The 12554-nt window shown below is 41.7% G+C and overlaps 1 protein-coding gene across 3 annotated transcripts; it reads left to right on the top strand.

The window, feature by feature from the left end:
• The first annotated feature begins 572 nt into the window (after positions 1-572).
• LOC104965981 (pleckstrin homology-like domain family B member 2) lies at positions 573-11873 on the top strand. 3 transcript variants are annotated; one of them, XM_010795064.1, is made up of 10 exons: positions 573-883; positions 3025-3148; positions 4343-5304; positions 5825-6157; positions 9034-9168; positions 9416-9556; positions 10510-10611; positions 11348-11458; positions 11538-11621; positions 11723-11873. In XM_010795064.1, exons 2-10 carry the CDS (start codon positions 3094-3096, stop codon positions 11864-11866), a joined length of 2067 nt encoding a protein of 688 aa, XP_010793366.1. In that variant the 5' UTR covers positions 573-883; positions 3025-3093; the 3' UTR covers positions 11867-11873. The 3 variants fall into 3 exon arrangements, with proteins under 3 accessions (XP_010793366.1, XP_010793365.1, XP_010793364.1); XM_010795063.1 differs by having other exon boundaries at positions 10504-10611; XM_010795062.1 differs by having other exon boundaries at positions 10465-10611.
• Positions 11874-12554: the final 681 nt, after the last annotated feature.

The following is a 12554-nucleotide window of genomic DNA, read 5'->3' as shown; positions in this document are numbered from 1 at the left end:
CTGAGAGTCAACTTTACAACTTTAATGCCTGCTCTTGCTTTTTCCACTATAGAAACCCACAATGTGGTAAGACTCCTCTGTGTGAGAAAAGAGGAGAGTTTAGTTATTTCACTGTGTGAACAAACAAGCAGACAAGAAAACTGTTCGCATTGTGGACATGATGTGAAGCAAAGAGAGTTCAGATCAAGGGTTTAAAGAGAGACATAGAAAATGGAGATCAGAGACCGGTACAGATTCACAGTAAATCACTGAAATCTGCATGCTGTAATATGATAGTAAACAACATGATACTGCAGATTATTGATCATTGTGACATCACTATGTAACATTGCACTTCTTTTGGCTAGTGCTCCAACACATTGTAGGTGATAGGCTAAGGGACAGAACATCTCTAAGTGGTTGACCAATCACAACAGAGCCAGCCAGCCAATCAGAGCAGACTGGGCTCTGGTTTCAGACAGTGGGTGAAAAGAGGCGCTTCAGCACAGGCAGAATGAGAAAAATAAAGAGCTTTTTGAACATTAAAGCTTACATGCCACAGCAGAGGAAATACATACAAATATGAACCGGAGAACAAGCGTAATATGTCCTATTTAAGGCTCATCTTGTTGCTCTCTTCACATGAGCAATTTTCTATCTAACCAGGAAGGGGCAGCAGAAGCGCCTGATGCATGCCACACACTCCCCCCTCCACCCTTTTCACTCTCCTGGGGAGGAGAGTGAGCTAAAAGTTGAGGTGGGAGGGGAAGCAAGGGGAAGGGTCTGCTGTCTGATCCTTTGTCATGGGAAGACTTTTAGTTTCTCGTTTCATAAAGAGAGAGAGGACTCCGCAGATGCAGACGCGATAAAAAACCCCACTATGTGAGTGAGACCGAGAGCAAAGGTTAGTCGATTTTCTTTTTACGCAGAAGTCGATCCACTCACCTCCCTAATGTCCTGATCGATACTAATAGGGATGCTCCCGGAGGATCACATGGCTACATTTTGGCTAATTTACACTCATACTTTGTTTATCATATACTGCATGCACAGTTGTTGCCAAATGAAGAGCTGTGAACGTGTGCGTAAAAACACTGAATAATGTGAAAGTCAGGCAAATGTGTCAAGCTGTTGCACAAGAAAGATGCAAACATTTACAGAAGCATGTCTCGGGAATGGATTGTCAGCTAACATGGTTTTAAGGCTAAGAGGTGTTGGTTCATTTTGCTGTGTCTGAAATGACACGACTAATTCAAAAAAAATACTGGATGACAGCCAACAGTGTTTATGAGTCAGTCCGTGTGTTTGTTTGTTGGCTGATTTCTTTTGTATCATTTAAAATTGTGTTTTGGATTTTCTCGTGAGACAAATTAAGACACTTCGAGATCCCACCATGGGCGCTGGTTGCTAATTGTACGCCTAATTGACTTTGAAGCTTATTCAGTTTGCATATCTGTGAGATTTCCCACCTTAACAATGTTATTTTGCAACAGCGGTTTGAGGCTGAGGCAAAGTAAAAGTATGTCCTCAGTGTTACCACACTTCTCCTCCAAGCCATTCCTCAAACTGTTTACATCTCTCTGTGTTTATATCTGCATTTCCCTGCCGGACTGTTGTCTGGGTGATGCTGTGAAAGCTTTTGCTCCTGACGTGAGGCTGGGGGCTCACTCCCCCTCCCCTTTTTTCAGGAGGTCTGGGGAATGAACTCATGCTGATTGATTGTGTGACTGTAAAAGGATACCTTACTTCCTGGAGGCCAAGCTCTCCAGACAGCAGGAGAAGAAAATCTTGGATCAGTCTTCTCTCTCTCTTTCTCTGATTCAGGAAGCAATCATGTCTGACTGAAAAATCCGACACTGAAAATAACTTTACTCAATCTGAATTTCATGTGAAATGAACTGAGTGTGGGTCTAGGATTTCTTAGTATGTTATCTTTCTTTTAAATAGAGGAGTGCCTTTTTCTTGCTGAGGGTTGGAGGCTGTTTTAGTGCTGTTTTGCCATCATTCAATCTTTCTTTGTTTATGATGACCCAATAATAATGTACTCATTATATTTCACATCTAAAGTCACAAGAGCCTAAAAGGAAGAATATATTGAATTCCTATAGGTTGGCGTTTTTAAGATGTGCATTTGGTATTTGTACTCAAAGATTCAGGACAAAAATTGAATTAGAAAATGCAAATTTAAAAGCAATCCCAGTCCAGATTGACCCTGCCTGAACTTTGACTTTGGCAGCTGTCTCAATAAGTCTGAGGGAAAACTTTAAGGAATGGTCATGAGCGGGGTGTTAAACCAAAGATTTAGGTGCAGATTGCTGCTTTTCAGACTTGGTTTTTATTGAGGACGCTGAGCCAGACAGAAAACTTTCCCCTGAATCTGTTTTCCTACTTAGTCTTTGGGAACGTTTTTTTCTCCTCCATTTCTGTTTAAATATGCACATCTGAAATATCTGCTTGAATCGAGGTATTGTTGCAGAGTTGTCAGAGGATACGTTTTGGGACCGCAAGTCATGGACTCAACTTCCTGTGATGCTCTTTAAATATGTTGCTGCTGAAAGATCCTGCTAGCTGAAGTTGCAGTAGTATGAGTTAGGGCTGCTCGATTATGGCAAAAATCATAATGTCGATTATTTGGGTCAATAATTGATATCACATTATTAAAAACGATTATCCATTCACTTTGAAAACATCAATTTATTGAAAAAAAATATTTGAACAGTATGTTTTTAATAGTTGATTACTCTGAACTTTAAGTATAATTCAACTGAAAAATCAATAAAAAAAAAAAAATCGTTTTATTTCGATTATGTTGTTTTCATAATCTTTGCAAGCCAAAATCGTAATTGCGATTAAAATACGATTAATTGAGCAGCCCTAGTATGAGTGTATTCAAAAGTTTGAATTTAAATGATTAAATGGTTAACTATAGAATTTATTTGGAATCCAATAGGTAAGATTAGGCTAAATTAGTTTTATACCACTTTTTTTTTACAGGGTTTTCATGTTATGTGATATTCCTCTTGATCCCTCTTTTCTTTCTCTCAGCGAACCAAGCACTAGGGTCCAGCTGAATCCTGCCTCCTCAGTCTGAATCAGAGAAAGGAGGTCAGTGTGATGCACAGCATGCTGCCTCAGAGGAGTGCTGTCTCCACTCTGGGCTACAGCTCAGGTAAGACAACATCCAAAACAAACGTCATTGTTTTCTTTAACTGACATTGATCACTTTATTTAAATCATTAAGTGGTGAAACTCAAACTCATCTACACTTACTGATTATCCATTTCACGTCTGGACTGCATCTCATTAAAGGTCCTTTACAGAGTTAGCTCAATGACAAAATAAATATCATTTCAGCTGGTTTATGTCTTGAAAGTCTGGATTAGTTTAAGTGCTTCGTGAAGAAGAAGAAGGTTGAATGAGTAATCTGGATAACTCAGTTATTTTGGCATAAATCCATGTCCAAGAACATCTTAGTTTTAGTGACATTTGCATGTTTCGAGCCTATTTCTTCAATGCTAAATAAGGAGAATATTTTTGGAAAGCTGAGGTCACGCTACGGCTAATTTTAATAAAGGGCAAAAGATACTTGATTTTTCTACTGTCTCTGAATATATCTCTTTCTGAAACGCTCCATTTTATCATCTGTCTCTTAAAGGCCCCCCTCACAAAAAAAGTCCAGTCTATTGTTATTAGTTTGCATGAAAAATATGGCGCACATTTGCAATATAAGTCCTTTGGGAATGGATGGAAATACACCGATGTCTGGTGATATATTGTAATGTCTAATGTGAACCACATTTGATTGGCTTGTTGAATCCCCTGTTTTCCTGGAGCAGCCCACAAAACTGACTGGGTGGTCTTACTGCACAGTTTGTGGCTGGGTTGGCACTCCAGATCCTTAAATGCATGTGCAGAATAGTTTTTTTTATAATGTGTCTTTAAAGCAAAATACTAGGATTGGTTGTCACAAAGGAGTACAAGAGGTAGATATTCTTAAATATCACAACAATGAATCAGCGTCCAGACAACCATGACTCAGGATTTTGTCCTCAGACTGCTTGCTCAGATATTCGTACTGGGCTGGAAGTGATTTCTCTTCCAGACAAAACTATGCTGCATTCTGGCTAGTCCTGGTCCCATATCATTCTTCCATTTTTAGAAGAAGCTTAACCACTGATTGAGCCAGTGTTTGTTTTGGGCTCAGAACTGTATGAGCGTACATTCTTCTCTGGTTTCCCCTCCCCTTACTCAGCACATGAGTGATAGCTCTTCTCTTAGCTGAGCTGGTTACATTAAACCTGACTATTACACAGTCCAAAAAGGGACAGGATTTCATGCTCTGTCAACTTTCTCTTCTCAACAGACTGTGTGAAGATGGAGCACAGCGGCAGTGGCTCGGTGGGGGGGACGTTGCTGAGGGGCTCTCGCTCTAAAGCAGAGCTGCAGGATCTGATGGAGACACTGCAGCGCAGGAAGAGTGCTCTGGAGGCCAGCCTGAGGGCAGCTGAGTGCAGCCGCAAGTACCTCAGCGTGCCTTCACCTGTGGGGTCCCAGTCCTCCAGGCCGCTGTCCATCCTCAGCAACACCGACAGGCCCCCCCCTGCCTCCAGAACTTTCTCCTACATGACCAGCAGCAGCGTGCCTCCATCGCCTCGCCAAGGTGAACGCCAGCTGAGCTCCAACGGCTTGCTCCGACATTCCCACTCCCGCCACCAGTCTCAAGACAGCCTGTTCCTCTCTAACGCAGCCGATGGAAACTCTCTGCTCTCCTCCTACGGGCAGCCCCCACCTCGATCTCCCAGGGTCAAAAGTGGAGCAGCCAGCGTGCCGTCCAGCCCTCGCATGGGTCGCAGGATTTACTCTCAGGGCAAAGCTGGAGGAGACTCCCGGCAGAGGAAGTACTCCACTGGCTCCCTCACCAGCCTGGGGACGCACAGCCGATCTCTTCCACGGCTACACAACGCACCTGACCCCCCTGCGCTGTCGCTGCCATCACGACACTCCTCGGGGTCCCACAGAGGGTCAGCGGGGCAGCGGCGCAGCCTCTCCTCCTTGGAGCAGCCGCCAGACGTGACCGTGCCAGCCAGCATGCCCAGCACCTCCAGGAGAGCCAGCCTGGCCTCCTTGAGCTCTTTGGGTGTAGATCTGGACGGGACGGGCTTAGATCTGGGGTTTGGGGAGAGGAGGTTGTCTTTTGGGAAGGGGGGACTGAGTCCTGGACAAAGGGTGGGCAGCATTAGCTCTCTGAATGGCAAAGAGGATCTGAGAGACTATCACCTGCATCAGAGAGATGAACGACTCAGGGAGCAGAAAGTTCAGAGATTGGTGAGTTTGTGTTTGAAACTTATTCCTTGTTAATACCATCTTGTAAAATGTCAGATCAAAGTTAAATAACTAAAATGCTGTGAAATAATGAAGTATGGACAGAGGTGGGAAGTAGTGGAGTACAAATACTTCGTTAATGTACTTACTGTACATTTGTAAATTGTCCTAGTATCAGTACTTTACTCCACTACTTATTTTTACTTTCTACTTCTTACATTTTCAAAACAGGTTTGTTACCTTGTGCCGTTGTTCAGCATCGAAACATTCATGAGCTAACAATGACAATATTGTTCTGTTAATATAAAGTGAGGTCAGTTACTCTATAAAACTAGTTATGGGTACTTTTTATTTTTTAAGTACATTTTGAAGCCCATACTTCTTTACTTTTACTTGAGTAAAGACGTTTAGTCAGTACTTCTACTTTTACCAGAGTATTTTGAAACACGAGTATCTGTACTTCTACTTGAGTGAAGGATGTGTGTACTTTAGCCATCTCTGAGTGTGGATCCCCTGCTTACAGGAGTGCCAGCGTCTAGAGACCATCTTAAACCTGTGCACCGGGTTCGGCCATGTGGAGAGAGAGCCGGCGGGATCAGCTGTTTCTGACTTGCAGAAGATCAATAAGGAGTTGGAGAAGCTGCAGGTTTCCGACGATGAGTCTGTGTTTTCCGACTCTCCCAGCAGCCCGGCTCCAGAGAGCGGCTTCGGAGCCAAAGCCAGAGACTTCCAGCTGTCCGAGGAGCAACCGGTCAGCCAGCGTCAGCAGAGCGTCTACAGAGACGCCCGGGCCCACTCTCCTGCCGTCAGCCTGAACAGCAACGCCCCCTCACCTTCCACCCACCACAGAGCCAAGGTCAGCTTTTAAATCCAAATGTATCCTCCTGACAGACCCTCTTAAATATCATGTCAGAAGGGTCGGGTTGAATATTTACAAATTATAAGGGATAAGGAATTAAATCAAATGCCAGTAAATCATCAACAAAAATAATCACAATTGTATTACCAGAAGTAGTTTATTGAAATTGGACCATTGTATTATAGAGAAAAAATCTGGTAAATTCAATCTAATGACCAAAATCAGAAATCAAAGCTTGAAACAGATGAAAAAAGGGAAAATCCATGAAACTCAATTTTCTTTCAATTCTATTGTTTCTAAACTGAATTAACTCCCAAGGGCCCTTTTTAACTTTTAAGGTGGTCTGCATGATTTCATTTTCAAATAAGCTGATTTCCTATGTTAGTATTTGCACGTTGAATAAAATTATGCTAATTATTCAAATTGGCCTGCAGATAACACAATGATAAGCTAATAAACGCAAACAGCTTAGAAATTAGCTACGAGTTAGCAAACATTTACTAACGCTGGTGAGACTAGTGTAAAACGTTTTTCTTTTGAGTGATGAAAAAAAAGGTAACCGAAATAGTTAATTTTTGCAGCAAAATAAAGAGGCAAAAAAGCTACAGAAGCTTCACATTCCTCACTGCAAGAGGCATCATTAACATTGCTAGTATTATGGGGTATTCTTGATATTTGAAAAGAGGCGTTGTATCGTATTGTATACAGGTATTTGGTGTTTTTTATTGCTGGATGGATTTTTATGTTTTTATGTGAACCTCCCTACGCTAATTGGATACTGTCCATATCGCAGAAATGTGGACAGTAGGGCAATAGATTAGGTTTAACCATTAAATGCACTCATCTGATTCCAGTTAGCTGCCTTGGATTCAGCGTCCTGTTATTGGACATGCTGGCTCACTGTCACACTGTCATGGGTTAGTGGGATGCTTAAATAGAGCGAGCCATCGTTAGTGTTATTAGTAACACCTGTGCTTTTCCTGCTAAGTCACAATGCCTGCTTTGAAAAAGGACTGTTAAGGACACAAAGTAAAGTGTCTGATAAGGCATCACCTGGACTGAATGCTTTTGATAAAGAAAGGAACATCTGCTCCATATTTGTTTTCTTCACCCTTTCTCAGTTTTTTCCTGCTACTGACGGGTGAGTGAGTGAAGGGAGGACCAAGTTTTAGTGATGACTAACGGGACACCCCCCTCCCCAGGAATGCAGTTTATTCTGACTGCTGATAGCTTGTTGATCTTTGTTTGTTTACCTTTGATAGTATCAGGGTACATGTTTCCATTTGCCTTGACGCATTTATACAGAGCGCCATTTCAAAATCTAGTACTGGTTATGTGAACTATGGCGGGAATGTCAGTACAATTATGTTCAAGACATAAAGACCATGTACTGTATATATTAGTGCGGACATTTTACCCAAATCTTTGATTGGTTATTTTGGTGGTTGAATTTAGTGTGTCTCTTCCACACTCCCAGTATTATTCAACACATAAACTCTTTTCGATACGCAGATTCCTCACAATCTTTTGGCTTTTAGTCTGAAGTTTAGTACAGTAACTGTGTGCGGCCTGCAGTTTGCACATTTCCTGTTTATGTGGGCTGCTTAGACTCATAAACATTGAAGTCACAGTTGCACAAGCCCTCATAGCTTTGATGTGACTACAATTTGATCTCATCGCTTCTATTATCAACTATTTTTGTTTTAAAGAAGGAAGTCTTTTTACATAAGCAGCATTTATGAAGATAAATGTATTTAATGTATGAAATACTGTGTGTTTAGTTTCCAGGGACGCCCCCTCCTCCACTGTCTCAGTCCTAGTGCCGCTGAGATACTGTCTCTGTAAAAGCTTTTCCACTCTACAGCGGTAACAGCCTAATGGTGTGTCTGGTTCTAATGAAGAAGTCCTAGGTTTGTTTCAGCACTCAGCCATTCAAACTGGGGGGAACAGGAAATGACTCTATCCCAAGGAGAATTAGTGTGCGCATGTGTGTGTGCATGTATGCTCAACTGCGTGCGGGTGTGTGTGTGTGAGTGGAAGAATGCTAGTGTATATGCATGAAAACGCATGCATTTTTCCAGATGTTTTGAACTCTAATACTGAGTTTGAATGGATAGAAGACCTTGTGAAAATGAGATTGCAATGGACACATTTACGCAGATATTAAACCAGTAGTTTTTTTTATGTGGAAGACACAACTTTCATCCATGTTATTAGAAATTAGATTTCCAAGTAGGGAGAATCTTTCCTGCAATGTGTCAATTGAGACAGAGGTTTACAGACTCCAAATCGCTCTCTCTCCTCCACCATCTGCATTCCTCAGAGCAGTGTTTGCAGAAAGAAAGAGCGCTCACAACCCCCCAGGGAAACTATAAATCTTTGAGCTGCTGGCCAGATGAGGCTGTGACCAATAAAACAATCCTTCTGACTATTAAAAGAAAGAATACCTGAAAATTCAGGATCTCTTAAATGTACCCACGTATGGGTATGAATGAATGTGTGTGGGATGTTGGTAGACGATGAAATATGTGGGAGTGCTCTGGCGTGACTGGCAGTGGAGTGCACTGATAGAGATTTCCATTACACCAAGTAGAAAACAACCCTGCCCCTGCTGTCAGCAATCCAGCTTCGGATGAGTTAAAACAGCAGCTGCTGAGTCTTATTCAGAAAAACTGATGCAAATGAGTTTAACAACATGGTGTGGAGAATGTGTTTCCCATGTTATACAAAGTATTCTCATCAAATTCGCAGATGCTTATTCCCCACTAACTTCATATTTTGTGAATTTTTTTTTAATACAACAATGAGTTTTTTGTGGTATATGCAAGCCTCCTCTACAGCCAAGTATTGATGCGTTCCTGATGTCACTGCAGGCCCTGGAGAGCGTGCAGCTGAAACAGGAAGTAACTCAAATAGAGGAAGAGAGGATCCAAGTCCTGAACAACATGGAGGAGCTGGAGCAGAAGATCAAAGACCTGGAGAACCAGATGGAGGAGTCTGTCCGAGAGGTAGAAAGCTGACAGCTCAGTAGTGTTTGTTCTTTTAAAGTGTGAGACAAACTAATGAATTACTGAAAACTTGAGAGCATTTAACATTTATCTCACAAGCTCATCCCAGTAGAGAACGTTAAAGTGGATGAAATAATCATCCGTTTTGCTCTTTTGTTTGTATGATTCTGTCTGATTAGCTTATGAAGTTTGTCTTACAATTGACAATATGTTTTGAAGACAGTTTGTTTTGCCCTTGTTCTTGCAGATGGAGGTGGAGTGTGCTCTGCTGGAGGGGGAACAAGAGTCTGAGATGGCCCAGCTGCAGAGGGATAAAGAGGTCCTGGACACACTTCTTAAAAAGAAGATTTCTTGTACTGAGAACACTAACCACAAGGAGAAATCACAGGTAAAAACATATCAAATGATCAAGCCATGATACGTTTTTGGCAGATATGTGTGGACACGGGTTCACAGACTCTAAACAAACTCTCTGAGATCCGTTCAGTTCAACCACAGCTTCCTCTAACATGGGTCCAGTTACATTTCCTTTAGAACCAAACAAACACATTAGGTTTCCAAGAGGGTTCCTCACACATGGGATCTACAAAGCAGCTTAAAAGTTCATCTAAAGACTCTCTACTAAAACAGTCCATGTGTGCAACAGAACAAATGGCTCAAATGTAAAGGCATCTCCAAAGAAAGTCATAAAACATTGTTTCCTGCATACACTGTAGATTCAGATTCAGCCTAATTCTTATTACTCCTCTAGGCAGAACGCCTAAACTAACTCAACCGCACCACTTTATTCAAGGATTAGCTCATGTTAGCAATGAGCGCCGTGCCGCCTGTATTTTCTTTTCCTTCAAAACGAGTTTCTTGGTGCCTTTTATTATCCTCTTGACCTTGTTCTTTGCAATCAAAGATCCCTTCCTTTACGTCCAGTCTCACCTTCAAAACTTAGTGTTTTGCCTTGGTGTCCCTCGTTCCTACATTTGGGTAGGGGCCCTAATAGGTGCCATGTGTAAAAGAGGTTGTTAGCGCATCTGCCTTAGATTTGGTGGAAATTAAAAAATAACCTGAAACCTGTAATCATACGCAAGAACACACAACGCTTATTACATTGTGAAAAATAGGAAAACTCTTACATGTTTTTTGCATTGAATAATGTGTCATAAAACACCCAAACTGTGTCCATTCATGTATTTCCATAAAGTGTGATCCTTGTGCCCAGAGCAGATCCAACACAGCGTGTCCTCATCTATTTATGTAGCTTCAGATTGTTATATGTGTGTGTGCTTCTGTGCTGTTCATCAGGGTTCTGCAGAGCAGATTAAAAGTTTGGAGGATTTGGAGTTTCAGAAGCTGGAGAGAGAAATTAATCAGCACGAGGAAAAAGACAGTCAGAGCCAGGAGCTGCTGCGTGAGACCGCCGAGCATCAGCGTCTGGCTGTAACACGCAAGGTACGGCCACGGAGGTTTCAAGAGTGTGCATGAAGCATGTTTACTTTGCAGGCAGGGCTGGCACCGCATCACTTTTAAATGTCTTACAGTACTTTAACGCTGAAATATCATCAGTACGATTTCTACTCTAGGCATTTTTCGGAGTACGATTGCAGATTAGTGTCCATTAAGTAGCCACATGTACAGAAGCATCTGAAATGTGTGCTGTCTTCTGGCGGTGGACCAATTGTTATATGTCTTTTTAAAAAGTGCAGGGTTGTAGCTACTTTGAAGTTTCTATTTGTTAAATCTGACTTTCATCTGCAACAAAATAAAAGATCTGTTCAAGCCTTCAAGTTTCATGGTAATCATTCAAACTGTTCTTTGTTGAGGGCTTTGTTCAATTACTACATTGTGGTTTGTTGTGATTGATTTACTACAGGTTGTGCATGAAAATAAAGCTGCAAAAAAGCATGAACTAATTACAAGAAACAGCAATGGTAAGCATGACATATTATTGATATAGCACTAAAGACAAAGAATACATCGATTTTCCAACAGCGGTAATTCTGCGGAAAGGGGGAAGAAACAAGATGAGATTAGATGAGAATACTAAATCAAATGTCTTTCCCATTTGCTCTTTCTCTCTCTGCTGCTGCTTCCTAACATAAGCCATCTGCTCATTTGAAACCTTACTGTGCTCTTATTAAGTCGCAGGATAGTGTGATATGGTGAAACTATGCTTTTTATGTCACAGGAAAGAATCATGACACTGAAGAAACAGTCCTCACAGATCACCTTGCAGGCTCAGCAAGAAAGAGAGCACTTCCAGAGAGAGAAGAACAATTTGATCATCATGCTTCAAAAGGTAAGAACATGTTTTATTATGATGATAAAGTACATGCATTAATTAAATCTACTTACAGGTATTATCCTGATGTCTGCAGGAGAGAGAGAAACTGGCGTGTTTGGAAGGAAAGTATGCAGAGCTGTCGGAGGGGCAGGCCTTCACTAACAACTCCATCAGAGAGGCAAGTTACAGCTTTAATAGAACTTCGTATTCTCCTCTGTCCTCTGGCACATAGTCTATTTGATTTGTTATCTCATCTTGTTCTGTGTGATTCCTCTGTAGCACTCCCTGAAGGATAGAAGAAGAAGTAACAAAGAAAACTCTTCCCACCCGAGTGACAGCCTACCTCATAAGAGGAGCCAGCAGCTCCTCACCGCTTACGGCAGATCCCTCGGACGCACGCTTCCTCCTAAGGTCTTTGCCTAATTCCTCAAAAGCTATCGTTAAAGGTCACCGAAATATTAGTATTTTTCTCCTTTAAATATCCCCTATCATACTGTTTTTCATCAAAATATTATAGGTCTCAGATATATACAGAACATGTCTCTGAAGTGTTTGGCTCCAAACACCAAACAGATCATTGCAGCATTACCCATAATCCCCTCTGTTTCAGCCCATAATCCCCTCTGTTTCAGCCCTGTTTCAAAATTGCGGATTCTCTGTCTGTTACTTTAGATGAAAATAAGGAGCCCCTCCCCACGCCCCTCTGAGAGATTTTTGGTTCAAAAGAACACAATGGTGCTCTAGGAGGAGATTCAGGTGATAAGGTGGGGGGGGGGGTTACCTTGGTTGGTGATTGTCTAATGGTTACACAACCAAAAAAACATTATGACATCATAAAGTGGACAAAATCTGATCAGCTCATTTTCAGACAGGTTTTTATATAAATGTATCAGGGCAAAAAGTGAGCGAATCTTTTTTCCTGAAACTTTCAGACTCTCTTTACACAGAGGGGACACATGTTGATGTATACAAGACATGAAGAAGTGGATTTTTCNGATTGTGTACAAGAGGTCCAGCGAGACCAGACATATGTTTTGGTGTGTGTGTGTGTGTGTGTGTGTGTGTGTGTGTGTGTGTGTGTGTGTGTGTGTGTGTGTGTGTGTGTGTGTGT

Source organism: Notothenia coriiceps, unplaced genomic scaffold (assembly GCF_000735185.1).
Source record: "Notothenia coriiceps isolate Sejong01 unplaced genomic scaffold, NC01 NC01_scaffold00037246, whole genome shotgun sequence".
Taxonomy (NCBI): Eukaryota; Metazoa; Chordata; class Actinopteri; order Perciformes; family Nototheniidae; genus Notothenia; species Notothenia coriiceps.
This window is presented reverse-complemented; position numbering and strand designations above follow the sequence as displayed.

Excerpts from the sequence above, each read along its gene's own strand:
- LOC104965981 (XM_010795062.1), top strand. The coding sequence starts at position 3,094 with ATGCACAGCATGCTGCCTCAGAGGAGTGCTGTCTCCACTCTGGGCTAC. Across the intron at positions 11,459-11,537 it reads TGATCATCATGCTTCAAAAG|GAGAGAGAGAAACTGGCGTG; the intron begins GTAAGAACATGT and ends TGATGTCTGCAG. Across the intron at positions 11,622-11,722 it reads CTAACAACTCCATCAGAGAG|CACTCCCTGAAGGATAGAAG; the intron begins GCAAGTTACAGC and ends ATTCCTCTGTAG.